General features: G+C 31.5%; 1 protein-coding gene across 1 annotated transcript in view; it reads right to left on the minus strand.

The window, feature by feature from the left end:
• LOC130452438 (prolactin-releasing peptide receptor) overlaps positions 1–20,871 on the minus strand; it is a 317,870-nt gene that overhangs the window by 167,260 nt on the left and 129,739 nt on the right. Inside the window, exon 2 of the mRNA XM_056791721.1 lies at positions 3,192–3,371. Within this exon, the coding sequence (XP_056647699.1) occupies positions 3,192–3,371 (180 nt within the window). The remainder of the gene's footprint in view (positions 1–3,191; positions 3,372–20,871) is intronic.

Genomic DNA, 20,871 nt, shown 5'->3' on the forward strand with positions numbered 1-20,871 from the left:
ATCTGATGAATAATTGAAACAAATATTGTCAAGTTAGTTAGTTCTCAAGAATGTATCAAATTTCCGATAATTTTAGTTTTGATTCTTCATAATACTCCAACCCTCAAAAGTATATTTTCCGTTAGTTAGTATAAACTCGTATTCTTGTCCCACAGTTATTATAATGTTACAAATCATACAAAACCTCTTTATTTTAGTGTTTATTTGTGAATTGAGAACACAATCTTAAGGTATCAAGTCACACAGGTCCATTTCGTGAAATTAATCGTAGATCAAATGTTTCTTGCAATGAATTGATTGTTTCGCGCGCTGCGTTCCGCATTTTGTTCACGACATGGAACGTGAAGACGGTCCTGTCTGGTAATAATGAAATTCTAAAATTTGGTCAATACGCCGAAAGCGGCGGCGTCTTTGATATTCCCCTTTTTGATACTTTTTTATCGCGGCGGCGAGTTCTTCATATTATTTTTTGAGGATTTAATTTCTAAGAAGTTCCTTTTATGTCCTCCCTGAAATAAATTCTGATATAAATTCGAGCTTGTTCAGTAGCGAGAGATCAAAAGGCGTGATGAAAGAAACGAAATAGAAAAGTAAGCGGTGAATTCAAATAAATTAGAAAAGTAGTTATAGAGTAGTGAACTTTTCATTTCACGTAAGTTTTGTAACTCAATAAATTTGTTTTTAAAAAAATTAAAACGACTTCGAGAATATAACATATGTATATAATTTCTTGATAATAAAAATTTGTATCTAAGTTAAAGAACAACAAATATAGCTCAATACAATTAATATAAACAGTAATGTCTAGTGGAATGTGCAAAAAAGCAACGAACTCTTTGTCTATAGATATCAATATCACAAAAACTTTTTGTTTGCTTGTAGAAAATGAAGAACCATTTAAAGAAAAGCAGCAAGCTTTTGAGTACAAGTCAGCAGTAATCACGATTACTCAAAAATAAAAGATGTCTTGCAGCTAGACAAAAACCTAGCAAAGCATCACCATCAAGAATTAAAAATATAGACCAGCCCAGTCTAGCTCATCACGTTGTTTTTTACTTCCAATTAGCTTTAAATTCTTCTATGTGGGTGAAGGTAAAAAATATTCCTTCAAATTTTGTCATGTGAAGATTAGTATTTATCTCTATTTAAAATGGAAAATTGCTTTCGTTATAAACACAAAGACAACGCGGTTACTATTTAAAGTGTGCAGAAAAATACTCCTTAGTCATTAACATTGCATGCTAGAGACTTCTCGATGAATATATGCATTTAATCGAAAAATCTGTAGAGTGCAAGATTTTAAAAAATATGAAAAATCATGTATTTATGATATTTGCGGACCCAATACAAACGGAAATATTGCATGATAAAAGTTGATTGGTATTTTTAAAAGTCTAAATGGAAAGATTCTACATGCAATAAACAAAATCTAATGCTTTGTTCGTGAAAAACTTATGAAACTTTTTTAAAGTTCTTCAAAAAACCTTTAGTTTGATTCCATACAGAGGTTTCTACCATTAAAACGAAGCAAGTTATGAAGAGAATAATGTCGATTCCTATTTTTTAGATGGAGAAAAATGTGAAAATCTCAGCCTTCTTCCACCTTATTTGAAAAAAGTCGTTTCCACTACACAACTCACTTTATTCATGTCCTTGTGATATGTTCTGAGTATTTGACTTGTGACCTATGATTCCTTTTTGGAAAAAATTGGGCTTGAAGTAAGAAAATCATTTGTGACTTTTGACGAAATATCGTATTTTCTTCAAAATAACTCAAAAATTATCACTGATATGTAAAATTTTGTTCAGTACAAGTGTAAGTTTTTTTTCTAGACTTTCTGGCGTATTTTTTTTTCGTAGGGTCAAAATTGAGTGAGATATGGTCGTTTAAAGTTTGCTTCCGTTCACGCAGAGTACCTTTTTTGAGCCCATTTAGTATGAACCTCTTTGGAAATAAGATCTGAACAAAAACTTAATTTAGATAAGCTAATAGCTTCACAAAAAATTACAAAATTAAGGTAAATTGCAACCCATCAAAATTCTGAATCAACCTACACCTGAAGAGCTATTAAAAATTATTTTTTGTTGTTGCGAAAAGGGTGCGGTTCTGCGTGTGGTTATCGGAAGGTATGGTACCAATTATAGACCATGACGAAGATTTAGAAAACGAAGGTGAGGTAGAAAGAAGTAGTCCAAGAGTCGAAGAGGAAGACGATAATGGGGAAGAATAAAAATTAGTTTTATATTCACTTCTGATAATAATATTATCATTTAAATTCACTTTTTATTTGAATAAAAGTTGTTAAAACAGTATTTCAATATATTTAAATATGATTCCAATTAACCACTTATCCAGAATTTGAATTTTTTCAATGGGGGTAATTTTTACTCTTAAAAAATTAAAAGTAACCCCAAGTACAAAGGGACCTTTAAAGTAAGGAGTAAGTAGAGCCTAAATATAAATTTTCATACAATTTCGAAATAATTTTCGAATGATAACTATTTTAAGAGTGGTTTTCAAAGGTAAAAACTATTTAATATATCAGAAATTGTTTATTTAGTTTAGAATATAGAATAGAAACCAATCCCCGGAACAAGCTTAACTCTGAAGGATAGAAGGTAGATGGAACCTAAATGTAAATTTTCATGCAAATCGATACTGTTCAATCAGTTAAATAACTGCCTAATAACATGTTAATTATTATTTTCTTAATGATATCTGACATGACGGGTGGTTTTGTTAGGGGCCAAGTGAATAGTAAACTGTTAAGAAATCATAAATTATATTAAAATTTGTCAATTGACATAGTTGGGGACGGTTTTTACCCCTGAAAAAGAAAAAAGAACCCTCGATATAGGGTAGATTTAGGAAGAGAGAGACAGTAGAACCTAATTCCAAATTTCCATACAAATCGGTGCTGTATGGGATAAATATATAGTTTAGAATTTATTTACCGTCATTGACTGGACAATTTGGAAAAAATATTAGAACTATAAAACCAAAATAACGTCAAAACTTACATTTAACAGATATAATGTATGTATGTATGTATTTCTGATTGCACAGATTTTATTTTGGATGTGTATTATATGTATATTAAATATGAGGGGTGGTCCTTTATTCTAGATTTTCACTTAGTATATTATTTCGAATGAATACGTAAGTTTATTGATGAGTTGTACTTACTTACCCCCAAATCTATATACATTATATACATGGGATATGGTAGTACTAAGCAACCAGAAGTCAACCAAGTTCCAACATTACAGACGAATGCAGGGAGACGAGGTCTGAGTGGCTTCTTGATATACCTATATCTATCCCATGCCAACAATATGAATGTTAAAGTTGAAGTATGCTGCGGAATATCCTGAAAAAAAGAGGAAAATATCAATCGAAATTGTAATATTTCATTAAAAACTGATTCAAATTCCACAAAATTGTGGGATGCTATCGAAGCTTTTGTATCAAAAAGCATTTTGGGAATTAAAAAAAAATGTGTCGTGATAATTTTGTGTATTTCATTCATCTACTGAGTTATATAATTTCCAATATTGTTCCGCATAAACCTGCATTGGGAAGAGATATGAGAAGAAATGGAAATTACTTAGCACTGAATAAAAAACATCCGAATCAGTAGAAACTATAAGGAATATATTAGAATATATAAATAAGCCACAATTTATTACTTCACTTCCTAGTTACTTCCAATATTTTCTTATTAAAACAGTAGCCCTAGGAATATCAAAGATATCACGACATGAAAAGTTAGAGTGTATATCTTTTGCTTGTATGTATGTGAAATCAAGATGTGATCGAAGAATAAAAATAACTTTCTAAATCTGAACGTTAGAGATGTAATCAGAATTTTGGTAATCTTCATTATCATTTTATTGTAACGTATCGTGATGTTTTCGAAATTCAATTTCATTATCACTGGTTTTCTGAACTAATTTATTTGCAACCCACAAAAGAGACTCAAACTAAGAACTACCTTTTCAATATACCACTCATTTGAATCATTAAGATTTACTCAATCCCCAAATCAGCTGGTTGCTGTCTATCTTAGTTTATTTTGAACTTGTTCTACTTCAATTGGTAGCAGAAGTAAGTACTGCTACTATTGTTTCTGGGTATCAGTTCCATAAGAGGGATCCAACCTGATTCCAAAGTTTTTTATATCTTCTTCTTGTGGAAGATGGATGTCAACTATCATCCCTTTTGAGTACTAGTGAGAATATTGTATACCAGCGAATCTACGAGAAGTAATAACTAAGGATAAATTCCTCTACTGGTAATTCCTTATGCATTTATAACGGAATTCTCCAAAAGCAACGGAGCATTCTTTTCTGATATGATTCACTTCTTCCTCTTCATCATGGTTCACTTCGAATATCTCTTTCGACTGTCAATTCTTTTTTTCCTGAGTATGGTTTCTCCAACTTCAGACCCCTCGTTGGAACAGGTCCGCCTCAGCGTCCTAATATTACTCCAAATCCTCCAAGCACCGTTCTCGCAAACAGGGCAAAATTCTTGCATTACCAGCGATTCAAAATCGGCTCTCTGGACTACTTAGAAGCATCTGTTCCTTGCAGCAACTCTTATTCTTTGTTGTCACGTCATTATCAGTTATCCAGGCCCCAAGATACTTGATTTAGTGGCGTACAGGGAAGCGATGTTCTCTGACTTGGAACGTTGTTTGATAGGTCGGGTTCTTGTTGCGGTTCTCATGTATATGGTTTTTTGTTAATTGATTTTGAGTCGTCTTGCTGCAGCTGCTGGCTCGACATTCTCAACCGCTTCTGAAAGAGCGGTTCGTGACATGATATCAATATCATCCGCATAGGTGAGGTACAGTGTGAGCCTATTGCAAATAGTTCCTCCAGGATTCGTTTTGTTTCTTCTTGCGGCACCTTCCACTGAGAAATTGAATAGTGTTGTCGCTAATGGATTTTCCTGAGTCATGCTTGTGTTCACATTTAATACTGTGTCGAGAGACCCCGATACCTTGACTCTTTCAAAAGCGTTCCTCATTGTCATTTCAACCATACGAACTTACTTCTTTGGATCGACAAACCTCATCTGGTTCTGTATGAGGACCTGGTGGGGTTTGTCGTTTGTTGCTAAACTGAATTCCTTTCACTGAATAACTTTAATATCCAAACAGTATTTTGGCAGGTGTTGAAACCGTAGAGTCATTGATGGCAATTTGGTATCTTAGCTAGTAATTCCCTCCATAAATGTCTTTTTTTTTCGTATAAAAAATTTTTTATCCGGTCAAGTTCCACTGAGCCCAATATATCTTGAGGGTCGGTGGGAATCTAGATACTTGTTTCCAACTAGGTGTTGTATGTTCATTGCCGTTATTGTACTTTAGCATCCAACCCATTTTTAGTTTCTAGTGGCTGCGCTCCTTGAATAGTGAGAATTTCTGAAAAGCTACGCCTGAAGCACGGCAATGTCACGAGCTTCCATTGAGTAGCTATCGATTAGCTCAAGAACGCGTCAGTCTTACTATCAATTTCACATTTATTTTTCACTCATTGTGATCACCCGTGAATCAATTTTACCGCGGACAATTAAAAAATCCTTTCATATCTTGGTTAGATATTAATACATGGAATGGAGCTGTTATGTTGTTACAAAATATAAATATTTTTCCTTATTATTATGTTTATATTATATTTATGTTTGATAATATCACAAATATTGTAAACTGAAACATGTGATCCGTTGACGACAATCTACGATGGACTTAAACATAGAAAAAAATTGGAAAATAAACTCATGGTTTCGAAACCTTTTGTTATCAATTCAGCAGAAGCCTGATAGTATGTCAAGTCAGAACAATGAATCATTGTTAGAAATGACATTTGACTCGAGCATACAATCAATATTAAAAACAAGTTTATTAAATAATTTTTGTCGAGAAAATCGTACTGAATATTCACAATTTGCTGAATGCTCTGCATTGCATTGCATGCACTAATTTCATGAAACGATCTTTTCAGCATCATATATAAGCTTTAAAAAATGAACCACTATAGACTATAGACCAAAAATAGAAAGGTGTGGTTGGAATGATGATTTGCCACATTACCACAACAATTTGGATGCTCTTTAGCATTAACTACATCATTATAAATTTGCAAAAACCTTGTTATGGACTCCTAGTCTTAACGTTAGTTGAATGAACTTTCAACTTCTCGTGGTTTTCTACAAAAAATATTATCATTATCGTAAAGTAAGTGTATGTATGAAAACCACTTCTATCCCTGAATTCAAATAATTTTATTGTGATACATGTGAACATATTATTTTGTATATACCAAATAATAACATATCAACTGTTGATTCCATCACTTCCTTCCATCCATGAAGTTTAAATTGGTAAATAACGTTAACAAAATATCAATAACTCGATTTTCCTTGATTGTTGTGCATTGAGGGATTCTAACAAATAACATGGAAGAGGGATACGTAACTTCCAATTGATAGAGCTTCAACTTATTTAAATGTATTATGTGACTGAATAGGAGACACATAAGTGTGTTATTTTCTCTCGGATTTGTATGAGACTTCGTATCCATGATTTTCGGAACATTGTAATATGAAAAATTTTCCTACAATATTTACATATAAGATTTTTCAATATTATTAGAGAAAAAGAAGATAGGAGATAAAACAGATACGCACAACTATCTAACTAAAGCAGGGAGTGAACATAATCATAATGGATGATATAAGAAACTTGGTGAAGCAGTCTGGAAGAGGGCGCAGATTAGAAGACAATGAAATAAAAATTATTCGCTATTCTAACAATGTAGTAATCCAAATACAAATACAAAGATAACTTAGAGAAGTTCCTAACCAAGCAACTGTAACAAGCACTAGGAATTTGTGAAAAGCGGGAGTCAAAAAAATATCAATATTATCAGAAATTGGAGGAATCTGAGTAGGAATATATGTACATTAGAAGCAAAATAGTGACAGTTGAAGAATATACCTTATTCTACCAGGAGAGGAATAAAGTAAGAAAATACAGGACGGGGAGGGTCGACAGGATGAATCATGTGAACTCTACGCGATACAAGCACTGTGAATAATTATCTATCCATCAAAGTATTTGATCATTTTTAATGTATTCAGTACTTCAGTGACAAAATGATTTAATGCCAACTTTTATCAAGAATTGATTGAAGTTTGGTTTATGTTCCCCTTTTCAGTTCCTAATTTACAAGTTAAACGAGCTTGAAGATTTTTTTCATCTTATTTTGTTAATGTATCCGCGACACTGACTTCTCAGGTTTTTCATTCATCCGACATTTTCATTATAAAAAACAGCGTAATTCCTTTCGTAATTACATTTTTATTAGACTTTTTTAATTAAATGCTGTAAAAATAAAATCTACTCCAATTAAAACTTGATCCAAAGTTTTCAACTTTGTCAAGATCATTAAATTGTTGTCATTGTGTTAAGCTTATATTTATATTTCATATTTTTGTTTCGAAACGGTAATGGATTTTGTTACGCTGATTTGTTAAAAATATCATCAACAAAATACTATCAATTATCATTTAGAGCTACCTATAACAAGCTAGACATGCATGGGAATAAAATATTGACTTTATTTATTCCTAATTCAAATTATGTATTTATCAATAATCTTATTATTTTAATGTTTTATCCAACGTAACTGAATTGTCTCTACACCGGATAAGGTTAAGATGTGTATCTAATGAGAATATATATAAATAAATTATAGATTTTGTTAAGCTTTTGGAGGAAATAGTGACAAATCCCAATTTTTATTTCAACAAGATTACTGTTCAAAAAGGTATAGAACACTACAATGTTAAAAAATGATTAATTGCATCTCTTCTGCTGATATGAAACTTGCGCTGTCGCTACACTTACATCTACAAGGCCCATATTAGTTCATCTTTGGAGTATTGCTCGCTCGGCTTCCAAGCATAAATTGCTCTATTCAGTGCAAAAAAAATAGCAATTCTTCTATAGCATAGAAAGAAGGTCGCTGACCTGACTTTGTTTTCACGATACTACCATGACTACTACTACTCTTCCGAGCTGTCGAATATAATCCCACCTAGAGTAGTTTTACAAAGAATACTTGATAGACAGACGTGAAATTTTTAGAATACATTTCACAGTGCTGCTCGAACTTTTGACATCACAAAAACTATCAATCTCAAAATATCACCCATATAACCATCATAAACTTAATGTCACTCAGATAAGAAGCACGATGTCTTTTTATATGCCTTGAGTCTTCTTCTCCTAGTGTAGAAAAATGATACTATACAAAATAGTTTCGGAAAAAGAATTACTTCAACAAGTTCTCTAGAAACTGTTATGTTCTTCTTATGCATTTAAACAGTTTTTTATCACAAAACGGTTGACGAAATCTATACACACAATGTATCTTACTTATTTAATTTATTCATACACTAACTATCTACTAACACTTACACACTAAACTATTCACTAACACTTATCATCTAGTTTATTTAGTTTAAGTTTACCTCCAGAGATTGAAGCTAAACTTAAACCTATCAAGTTTTACTAAATTTTCCTACGAATAAACATTCTCCCGCTAAAAATAATTCCTGTGGGAAAACCTCCTTGGCAGGAATCAACACAATTATTCCTTAACCACGAAACTATAGATTGGAATGTGAGTAATAGACCCTATGTTCCTATTTAAGCTGCTCTTACATTTATCAAATTGAATGATTTCAAATGCACCCAACAATTTATGCTTGGATAAATTTTTTATTAATTTTACATTATTAATATTTATTGCAGGATTGACAATACTCGATTTTTCGATTTATGGGCTAGGTGCTCTTTAAACCGAACATTAACAAATCTTTTAGACTACCCAATATACTTTCTATCATCAGTACAGCGAAATTCATATATACCACTCTTCTTCAAATTTTGTATTTTCCCATTAGGATTACCTCAAAATTGTTTCAAAGCATTAAAACAATGTGATTGTGTCGGAAAGTATATTGGAATACTAAGAGACCCGTTAATATTCGGTTTGAAGAGTAAATATTCTATTTAAAATATGGACGCGCCGAAAAATCGAGTATTGCCGATCACCTGTTGCAAGTCAAAATCATGAAATAAATATTAATAATGTGAAATTGATAAAAAATTCATCCAATCATAAATTGTTGGATGATTTTTAAAGCATTAGAATAACTATATATAAAAAGAGCTTTAATAGGGACAAGGGACAATTCCTTACATCCAACTCTATAGTTTAGTAGTTAATATGATATTCTATCAATCCCCTTCTTATCTTCTCTTCTCTGTATAAATATTCCTCTTTGTTATTCTACGACATTGTTATGAAATATTTATAGTTGAAATTGAAACGAGCCTATTCATTTCTATTTGAACAATATGACAGTACAACAAATATTATACAAAAATTATCATTAATAATACGGATACATTTCTGAGTGAGGCACTTTCATAATTTCTACCCGGTCCTGAAATATGCCGTTCCATTTTAAACTTAAAGGAAGGAAATAGAATGATTACGATCGTGCCAATAGTCGTTGATATCAGACAAACTTCAATTCATGCCGGAATTAAACGGGATCGAAATGCTGGATGTTAATTACGTTATTGTTATACATCGCAGCTCAAATGCTATCAATAATTTACTGTACTCCCCTTTACCTTGTTTATAATTAATGACACATGAAAATGTTGTAAATTACACACTGAGAGTTAGATCTTTTTCCATTTTCATATGAGCTATTCAGCTCTGTAAATGAAGTCGGTTATTAAATTGTCCGTAGTTGTCTATCTAATAAATTTCACTAGTCTTGACTTTCATTTGGAGCATCGATTCAGCGATTTATAAAAAATTATCACTAGAATAGTATCGATATATTAAACAAAATAGGACAAAAATGAATAACATGTACTTTCAAATCAATTCACCTTTGAACTCAATTATTTGTGAGATTCATACATGATTTAGATTTTTATTGTAATTAAATTATGATTGCGGCGTTTGACATTAAAAAGAGAAACCCCTATATATTTTGTTGGTTCGCAAATCGAAAATGGCAATTTTCGTGATTTACCGAGTTTTTTTCTACTCTCGTCAAACTGATTCTGTTGAAATGTAAAATGGCTTCCATTTTCTTGAAAGTCTCAATAACACACAATTTTATCACAATATAAGAGACTGTTTTATAGCTTCAGTATACTAATACATTTTTTATTTTTTTTCTGTCATCAGTTTGTTTCTCACATTGAAAGAATAACTCAAATGTTGATTTTGAGGCAGTGGCAACATTATAACGAGATAAAATTATTTATAAACCTGAATAAATCTGAATTATTTTCCAAGTGATACGTTTTATAAGTTGCCATTCACAAGAAATTAACGAAGACATTAATATGGAATGAAAGACAATAAATGTGAAGAATATTTGGAATCAACAGATGGACAGTAATCGGAATTACCTAACACGAAAACCTTAAAGTTTAATTTGTTCACCTATTGTAAAATGAAGTGAAGTGTCTTATGAATATCTTTAATTGCTTCTTGGAGATTTAATATTCACTTTCATATTAGAACTTGGTGGCACTTCTCACTAAGTAATTGTATTGTATTGAAGACTATCAGAAGGTGCATTTTGTTTTGAATTTGAATTTATCTGGAAATAATAGGAGCAATGTAAATGATAATTTTTCATGTTATTCATTGCACTTATCATATATATGAACAGAAATCAAAGTTGATAACTCCAAATTTAAACTTTGATTTTTCATTGACATCATCTGTGTCCTCTCCCTCTCTTTTATATACATTTTGGTTTCACAAAAATATATAGCATTTGAAAACTCTCCACAATATTTGATAATAATAGAGATTGACCGAATTACGCGGAAAAAAAAATTCAACCAATCTATCAATCTCTCTAGTAAAATCATGATACACCCTATTTAGTATAATTTTTTATCGGAACGACTGTACACTACAGACAGAACTCTAATAAATTGATAAATTCAACCACATTTTCGATTCAAGCCTAATAAAGAACGTTGTTTTAATATTTTAGGTTTCGATCTTTCTCTTCCAGCTCTTCTCTGAACACCATAATCAAGAAATTGGTTCATTCTAGATCATACTTGAAACTAATAATTCTCAGTACACTGGATCTTGAATTAATGAGTTGATATGACTGGTTTCAGAGCTTCAGACATATCCAAACATTTTCCGCACAAAGACTGTTGATGAATGATACAATGTAAGACTAATGGTTTTGAACCACCGTCATTTTCTACAGCCTTTGGTATGTTTTTGCCTCCATCAGTTGTAATACATTTCAAGTTTTTTCATCAAAGGTTCTTTTGATTAATGGCCAATTGAACTCCTTATAAAAAATATTTGTACCAGTAGTTGTGCCATGAATTCTATACATATCAAGAAGTTCTTCATGCACTTAATAGCTTTTATCTACTCCTCGAATATAAATCAACAGCTGAGCAGTATCTGACACATCCGTTGACTGATCCGAGGCCAAAGAAAACCACTCAACATATCCATTTTTGTCGAATAGTTGAGAGGATATATTTTCAGCGATGTTTTTCACCCTTCGAGCCACAGTGTTTGCTGACATACTGACAGTTTTTAATAAATTTACCTTTTCAGGGTACATTTCTTCGGCTACTGCAATTATGCATTCTTTTATCATTTCTCCATCGGTGAATGGTTTTCCACGTTTTGCAATTTCGAGAGCTACACGAAAGCAGGCACGAGTTGCAGCCTCTTGTTCAGTTTTGAGTTTTGTAAATGAAGATTGCTGCGATTTCAATCCGTGATTCATAGGTTCGAATTTTTTTGTCCGCAAACTTCTTGTATATTTTGAGTAATTTTGAAAATGTTTTGTTTCATAATGACGTTTAATATTATATTGTTTGAAAACAGCTATGCTTTCATTGCACATCAAACATAGAGCCTTGTTACTGGATTCAGTTACGAAATACTGAATGTTCCACCGATCTTTGAATTTTCTGCACTCACTATCAATTTTTCGCTTCTTTACCATACTACTAAATCTCACACAAAAGCAACAATTCAAATAAAAATATTGTTACAAAGATGTCTTAAACTTAAACACGCACAAACACGTTTTAAGGAGGTACGAACTATTTTATTTCACAACAGTGTCATAGGAACCGACTTGTGGTTGCGCCACTAGTCTTCTAATATATTCCAATTACTGCCATCTAGAAGTGAGTGGAAGACACCATAACTTTCTCGAACAAACGAAATTATTCTGTACGTGCTATTAGCGCCATCTGTTAGCGATAGAAAGTACTACCTCTTTCCGCTTGTGTCCACCAGATATCGTGTCACATTACTCCTATTTGCTCGTACTCTACAACTAATCTAGAAATTACAGATAATAATAGGAAAAGTAATAATACGCAGTGTTGCCGCTTTACGGACTTTAGTCCGATTTGCAGCCTTTTTTAAACATCACCCAAGAACAAATGTTCCATCATATACACTAATATTAATATATTTGAGCACGAGGCGTTCAACTATCTCCAACAACACGTCATTATACAAATGGTTGTCTGCTATTTATATTTATTGGTTTTAAAATAATCTCACCTGCGGTGTAGACTTTCATAAATTGTCATGAAATTCTCTTGTTAATACTTGAAAAATTATTTTGAATTTACAACTCATAACAATCGTGTTTCGATTGATACAATACATTGGAGTCTTATCATAATTTTTCTGTGAGGATCTGATATGATTGATTCAAACGAGCTGTTGGCCATCTGCTCTCAAAATACGATTCTTAAACTGATTTAAGACACAGTGAGTATAGGACAATATTGGGTATCGGTATAGCTATTATAAAGTTTATGATACTCTTCTGAAAGTGAAGCATCGAAGTAAAAATTTCCCTGCTTCTTTAGTATTAATGATGGTCTCGCAATAATAATAGAGTTAGGGCAACGAATCTCGGTATCCAACTTTAACTGACTTCAAATGGTATGCAACCATTTGTTCACTACAGATCGCTGTAATAATTCGGTAAATCGATTGAATTTTCACCCAGACAGGATCTAGACTTTACTGTACAGCCTAGATTTGATAAAGAAATACTCCTTTCTTCCTGTACACTAAAAACAAAACCGCTTGGTGGAATATTTCTAACTCTAGAAGAAAACTTTTTGCATTCAAAACCCAAATTTTGGAGCTACCTCAGTCAATTGAAAAAATTACTCCAAAAATTAAATTATATGCATGCAAAAAATGGAGAAGTACATAGTTTTGTGAGAATACCAGTAGAAATTGAGGTACCATCATTATTTCCATTGTGTCCCATGACGGTATATAAATACATAATACCTGTATATTGAACAAATAATATTTTCTAGGCTGGCAATATCCGATAACAACGAAATAAATATTTTAATGTGATAACGCAAATGATGGAAATATTCAAATAAAATAGTAATGGAATCGCACTGGATTCTGAACACAAAGACGGTATTTCATGTATTTCTAAGAAAAGTTTTATCATCGGTATCTGTTATTTGGATTCTTGCAACACATTTTTTTTTGCAATTCACGCTTCATGTAAACCTAAATTGGAAATGTGATCTTTATTTCCAGAAAATAAACAAAAGTAGATAAATGGCGTGTTGTGATTGGTTCACTATACCTACTTGAGTTCACAAGATTTAGAGACAGGCGAATAAATATGTATGAATCTCTTCGTATAAATCGAATACCGGTGAATTAATTGATTGAAAATTGTGGTATTGTCGCGGCTCATAACCTTTCTTTCGAGCTCCCCTTCTTTTGTAAATAGTTTTCATAACGCATACCAAATAATGAAATGATCGATACACCTTGAGTTACATCAGTGTAATTTTCTATTATGATATCCATATATTACTTGTCTATAATCGAGCTTTTCATTGATGGCAGAATTTTCGAATTGTTGAAGTATTTTTAAGTTCTTTCAATAAAAGAAAACAAAAGAACAAACGAATACTTCTTCTCCTTAATATAAATTTTGATAGCAATGTAAGCTAGGTTGGTAAATAAGATAATAACCTTCCTGTTATTCAAACATATCAAAGTAAAATCGATTATACGATTAATAAGGTTGATTTTGTCATTACAAAGAATATCATGATCATATATCAGTTATTAATTTAATCCATGAATCTGGAAGTAATTCCAAAAAAGTCGTAATTATTACCCGAGGTATGTATGAGGACTACCAATAGAAATAGCTCCATTGATACTTGAAGAACATAATATTACAGTTTTTTCAGCAACTTATTGGGAGGAAAGAGACAAAAGATCAAACTTGATGTGTCGCAGTTTTCAGGAGCCACTGAAAATTTCAACTATAATATAGAAGTACCAAATAATTATTATTATTATATAGACTCCAAAAGTCATAGACAAAACTAACCAATAATAACTTTATAACACTGTTATGGAACTATGCTATCGGAGCCCTATTCATCTATTTGAGACTGGTATTGCAAATAATAAAATCTTGATTTCATTCAATAATGCTCAAATTTTTACTTCGTTGTGATTATTGAACCTTCTATTTTCAAACTGTATTACCTTGGAAATAAGTGAAAAGTGGCAGTTTATATATTTAAGTGAGGTAGTCGAAAGGTAGCAATAAAAAACAATAACTAGTGACAAGGATCTGCCTGCTGTTGTGAAAGAAGGCGAGCCCTGAATAAATAAATCGAAGTGCTGGCGGCTCATGCAGAAAACAATAAACTTTCAAACACCTACGCGACTATAACTGATAAGAGATAAAACTTCCGAAACGATTGAACTGACATTTTTCTTCTTGCGCGATGATCACCAGATTGCAAAATATGTCTTATTTAGGGGAATAATAAAAAATGAGAAGGAAAGAATTACACCAAACATTTGGAAGAAGTAAATTGGGAGAAGAATGCTTAGAGAAATTACATCAAAAAAGATTGGCAAATGATTGATTAAATAAACCAATATTTTCCAGATAATATAAAGATACTGAAAAACAAGAGTGATGTAAAAAACCTCGAGGCAAAAATTTATATTTGAATGTATCTCACAAATCAAAGACTAGAAGTGCAGAAGAATATAAGAAAAACAACTAAAGAGAGAAGACGAAACAAACGAAATTAAGTCATATGAAACTGATAATAAATGGAAAATTATGGAAGCCAGATGGTTAGCAATATATTTCTATTGGATCATCAATAAACTAGTGTCAAAAAAGATACAGTCGGCTGAAACCGAGCAATGCTCCGACAGAGCAGAAGTGATTGAGGACAACAGAAGAATAAATGAAGTAGAATGTGTAATGAAATTTCAGGTGAGAAAAAAAGAGAAATGAAAATAGAAACAAGAAAGGCAAGAAGTACGTATGAGAGAAGAGACTGATGATTAAAATAGAGGAAAATGAGTCACAAATTTTAGCTTAGCAATTACCTTAACAAAAAAGACAAGAAGTAACTCGAAAGTGTCCAATTCTACTCACGAAGCTACTCGGACGTCTACCGGTAAATAACCAGAAAAAATACGTTTTAATAGGAGGTAAACATCAAGGATGCGTTGAAGATAATAGAAGCGGATACAAAGAGTGATTACTCTCTAGTTATTATGGAAGTATATCAAGAGATAACAAAAACAGGAAAAGTAAAAAATGGAACAGTGAAGAGATATGATATTTATCGACTACAAGAAACTTTTTGTAGAGAAAATCACAAAAAACTGAGACAACATCAAGATAAGCAAAGAGTAGAAGAGAGGTGGACAAAAAATTGATGAAGCTGTAATTATGCGGGGATGTGAAAACGAAGCAAAAACAGTCTGGTATAATCAAAACTTAGGGACAGTAGAAAAAAGAGAACAGTTCACAAGGATAAACACTACCCTATAGAGTAAACAGAAGAAAACAGAACATTTTAATGACAATCTAACTAAGATTGAAGAAAATTATGAAAATGGAGGAATCATAAAATTCTACTGTGAAATTGAATTAATAAATTTGTGAATACTAACGACAAAGAAGTAGAGTAGTTTGGAGATGAGAGAGACCAAGAGGGACGGAAAATCAAGAAAATGTATCAAAACTTAGCGAGTAAAAAATCTAAGTAGAAATCAAAAAACATGAAAAAATAAATGCACCGGAAAGAATAATATTTCGTCAAAAATCCTGAAATTGGTTAGTCAGTATCAAATAAGAAAGATCACAAATGACTATCAAAGAATTGTAGTAGTGCAGTTATCCGTCTGATACATGAAAACGGTGACAAAACGATAAATGGGAATTATATTCCATTATTAGAGGTTACCAATGTTATATGAACACTACTAGAGAGTTTCAAGCTGGTTACAGGATAAGCAATAGTACCAGGGACTAAGTGTTTACCCTAAAACAACTATAATATGATAGTTATGAGGAGAATCTGAAACAGCAGATACTCTTCGTTGATTTTAAAAAAGCGTACGACACAGTCAGGAGACTAAAGTTGTAAGATGCAATAAAATACTGGGAATAACAATTAAGATAATTGTGTGTGAGTATGACTTGGGAAAACTATGAGGTAATATAAAGTAATGATAGATTTTTTATCATCAGCACCTCTTAATATAGATAGAGAATTGAGACAAGGTGACCCACTCTCGTCAGTTGCTCAGCATAATATTAGGAATCATTATAAAAAAAAAACGTATATATCAATACTTCAGAACTATTCAACAACAGAAGTACGATGTAGTGCTTATGCAGACGACATAATACTGATGAATAGAGCAAAAAGAGAAATGCAAAATGAGCATAATTAAAAAAAATCAAATAAATACATGGTAAATTAATATCAACAAGATTAATTGATAAAAGTAAACAATGGGATAAACAGGGATGATCAAATTTCAATATCTGAGGTTAACAATACAAAATCAACAATCAACTAACTAGATATTAACCCTTTCGCTGCGGCGTGCTCGAGGCGACGTTAATTTCCTCAGTGCTGCGTTAATATGCGTCATCCGCACTAAAGCGTCAGTTTTTCAAAACATCAATTTAATTTTTGTTTAGTCTTTATATTTTATTTAATTTGTATATATTTTTTTGTTAGTGTTACTCTATTTAATTAAATAAATTATTTAATAATACATATATCACGAGCATCAAATCAAAACAATAATTACCTTTTATTTTATTTTCACTACAGGTATCACGCACGACTATTGTCAAGTTCCGATATTATTATAGATACACGTTCATCGGGTGCTAACAAACAAACCAATAATCTCGTTCCTCGTTCCTCCATCATCCAGGTACCTTTCTTCATCTAAAAATTTGAAAACGGCGGTCGGGTCATATGGCGATTGGGTCATTCTCATCAAAAATAGTGCAAAAACCATTATTCTACAATATCCGTCTACAGCAGCGAGACGTGGATACCATTCGCATAAATGCGTCATCCGCAGAGGTGACACGTAAATAAAATCACGCTTATATGCGGCAGCCGCAGCGAAAGGGTTAAGGACACTAGAAGTTTGATGGCTGGGGCATATTTTCAGAATGTATGAAAGGAAAGGGCAAAATACCAAAGAAAAAGTTGATAGAACTATTGTGCAAGATTAGAAAATGTTTGGTGTAAAGGAAGATGGAAAGAGAAGGCACATGACAAGATCAAATTGAGAATTTTAGTGATTAAGCTATACAAGCTTAACAGATATCGATTAGAGAATATATGTATAAGACAAATGTAATGAGCGAATTTCAGACCCCCATAAAAGAGTACAGGTATACAGGGTGATTCATTAAGAATGTCCAATCTCTGAATTGTAGATTCCAGACCTCAAAATATGATGATTCTGTTCAACATGCCTCGTTTTTTGTGTTTTCACAATTTCTCTTTGAAAATTGGCAATTTCACGTTTTTTTGCATGAGGAATCATAATTCGCACTCTAATTTAACATTGCTTATAGAGGGCGCTAGTTACACGTATTTATGTTAATTATGAAACAATATTTGCATAAGGCATGTTGAGCGGAATCATCATATTTTGAGGTCTAGAATCTACTGTTCAGCGATTGGACATTCTTAATGAATCACCCTGTATAATGAAGATGGTTAACAATAATTGTCCATTTCACATTATGTCTGTATATGCTATTCGAATTAGTATTAATATTCAATTTTAATACTTCCATATTGAATAGTATTTTTGGAAAAAATAAGTGAAGAAAAAAAAATTCTGTTGTATTTTTATACATTTTCTAGAGATATCAATTAGTATGAAGTAGTAATGTTTCTGGAGTATGATTAATCTAATGTGATGTTTTTGTTCTAATATAAATTTATTGTTTCCTATTAATAATATTGATTACTTAGGTTGATCTCTTAGAATTGATATATGCAGTCAAGTAAATTACATTGACTCTATTCGATTTTCTAAAACTAGCACTGGTAGCAAGAAGGATGTAGAATCTGATCTTCAAGAAGCTCTATTAGGAAATTTGATTTCTGTACTCAGTAATACGTTTCTTTGTGTATCTAGAGCCATTTCCAGTCATAGAAGAGAATCTTGAAAAAATTCTGATTATAAAATACTCATCATGTAGATGATCCAAGCTACGCTATATAAAATGTGGATCAATTCATTATGAATAATCATTTTATCAATTATATGGATTGAATAAAATGAAAATAATAGCACCAAATACACTATTTATAAGTATTTTTTAGCTTTTGATTATTTAATACTAAGAAATATGATATCAGCAGATTCACTTGATCTGCATTGTGACACAAACAGATCGAGACTTTTCTATTTAAGGAAAACATTTTTTTGTTTGGTTCATCCAGAATATTTATTGGTAAATTTATTGATAACATCATATTGCAACGTTCAAATTTGACAATTTGATTGTGAATAACAAAGTTCATGGAGCAGAGGCATTTATGGAGAGAAAGTAGAGAGAAAAATATGACAAGAATCATGCGGTTATGGTTTATAATGAATAGTTTCAAACCGATCTAGACTTAGAGAGGACATTTGAATATTTTGCCAACACATTGTGCATTATTTCAGTCATTATTATGACTAATGAAAATTGATCTCGGCAAAGGTTCCAAAGTACGTTGTTAGTTTATAGATACTAGCAGTTGAATGCATTAAGTTCACATTAAATGTTTTTGAATGTTCATACTAGTATTATAAAACTAATGACTCGACAGATTACTAGCTGAAGGGAAGAAAAAAGATTTGAACGACTTTTAAGAGAAGATTTCTTAAATAGTGAGGAAGAAGAAGATATTTCTATCATAGAGCATTCAAAATCTCGGACTGTGACTGTGAGAAATCTGGCAAGTATTATATTTTTCCCATAATTATATATTAAAATTTTCATAATTTATAATTTTCTTAGTTCAGTGGAAAATCATCAGATTCAGTCAAACGAGGATAATTATCAAAAAGCATTTCACTTAGTGGGGAGTTGTCATAAATAAGAGCAACATTTACTATCATAGACAACAACACTATTTCGTCTAATAAACTACTCCCTTAACATTAAACTTGGAATATTCTTCGGCAAAAATCTGAGCCAGATAGAAGTATTTTATCAATTAGTGAAATATTCAAAAGAGTTTCTCACTACATCAGTAAAAAGGCAATTGCTATATATAATTCATAAAATCGTATAGGAAAGCAATTGTCGAGGATCGATTCAACTGCTCAGGAATTCTGGGTATTCTTGAGAATCCTTATTTCGTCAGTTGCAAAGAATGAATATTATCAACAGTTTAGTAGAATTTATCTTTGAATAGTTAATACGTGAAAATAAGTGCAGATTATTTTTCGACGATGAGGTGATGATATTCATTGAGGCATGATCTCAAAATAATAATAAATAACCAATAATTTCAACAAACATCATCAAGAGAATCCGGGTATACTCAAGAGACCGATTCCACTGGACGAGAAATCATCATGGGGTTATGTTATAATTGTTATTAGGGTGACTACAGAAACGCGAAAAAAAAACGCCAAAATCAATAAAATAATGAAATAAACCAGTCGGAGACTATTGTAATTATACATATAAAATATATGTATATGAGAATAATAATAATAATTAGAATAAATAAGAATAATATTGTCACACCTCCTACTTTTGGTATTCGAATATGTGTGGACTATATTACTTGTCTGATTGCTACTATCCGAAGCCACAGCTGCTAATTTGGCTTCGGCTAAATAATTGCTACTTTTGTTTAGCTAATAGAACAAGAATTGCCAGTATCGCTTTGAATGTATAAATTGTAATTAATTATCATTGGTATTGATAAACCAACAGTTCTATCATATCTGTCTCGAGCACGAAATAATTACAGGTACATATCATATTATAATAATTTATTGATTGATTACAGCAGTATATTGAGAGTAAATATTTTAGTCTTCATAGTACGTTTCTAATATTGTCTGCTGTTCGTATTTTTTTATCAATATAATATGGTCCAAATAATTTCAATGAGAAATAATTACTAAATAAATCACAAATAATAGGAAATATTGACTTAAAGGAGCCAATATAATAAAAATATAATACTAACGTATCTATAACCCAAACAAAAAATTTTATAAATTAATAATAATTACGATACAGTACGTCGTTCAAGTTTCAGTTATTTGTATCATAATTCCGAAGAATTAGAATATGCTTATCTACCTACATACATATATTTGTTATAATTAAAACTTTATTGCACTTATTGAAGACCATTACAAAATTCCTGAATAACT

Source organism: Diorhabda sublineata, chromosome 1, assembly GCF_026230105.1.
Source record: "Diorhabda sublineata isolate icDioSubl1.1 chromosome 1, icDioSubl1.1, whole genome shotgun sequence".
Lineage (NCBI taxonomy): Eukaryota > Metazoa > Arthropoda > Insecta > Coleoptera > Chrysomelidae > Diorhabda > Diorhabda sublineata.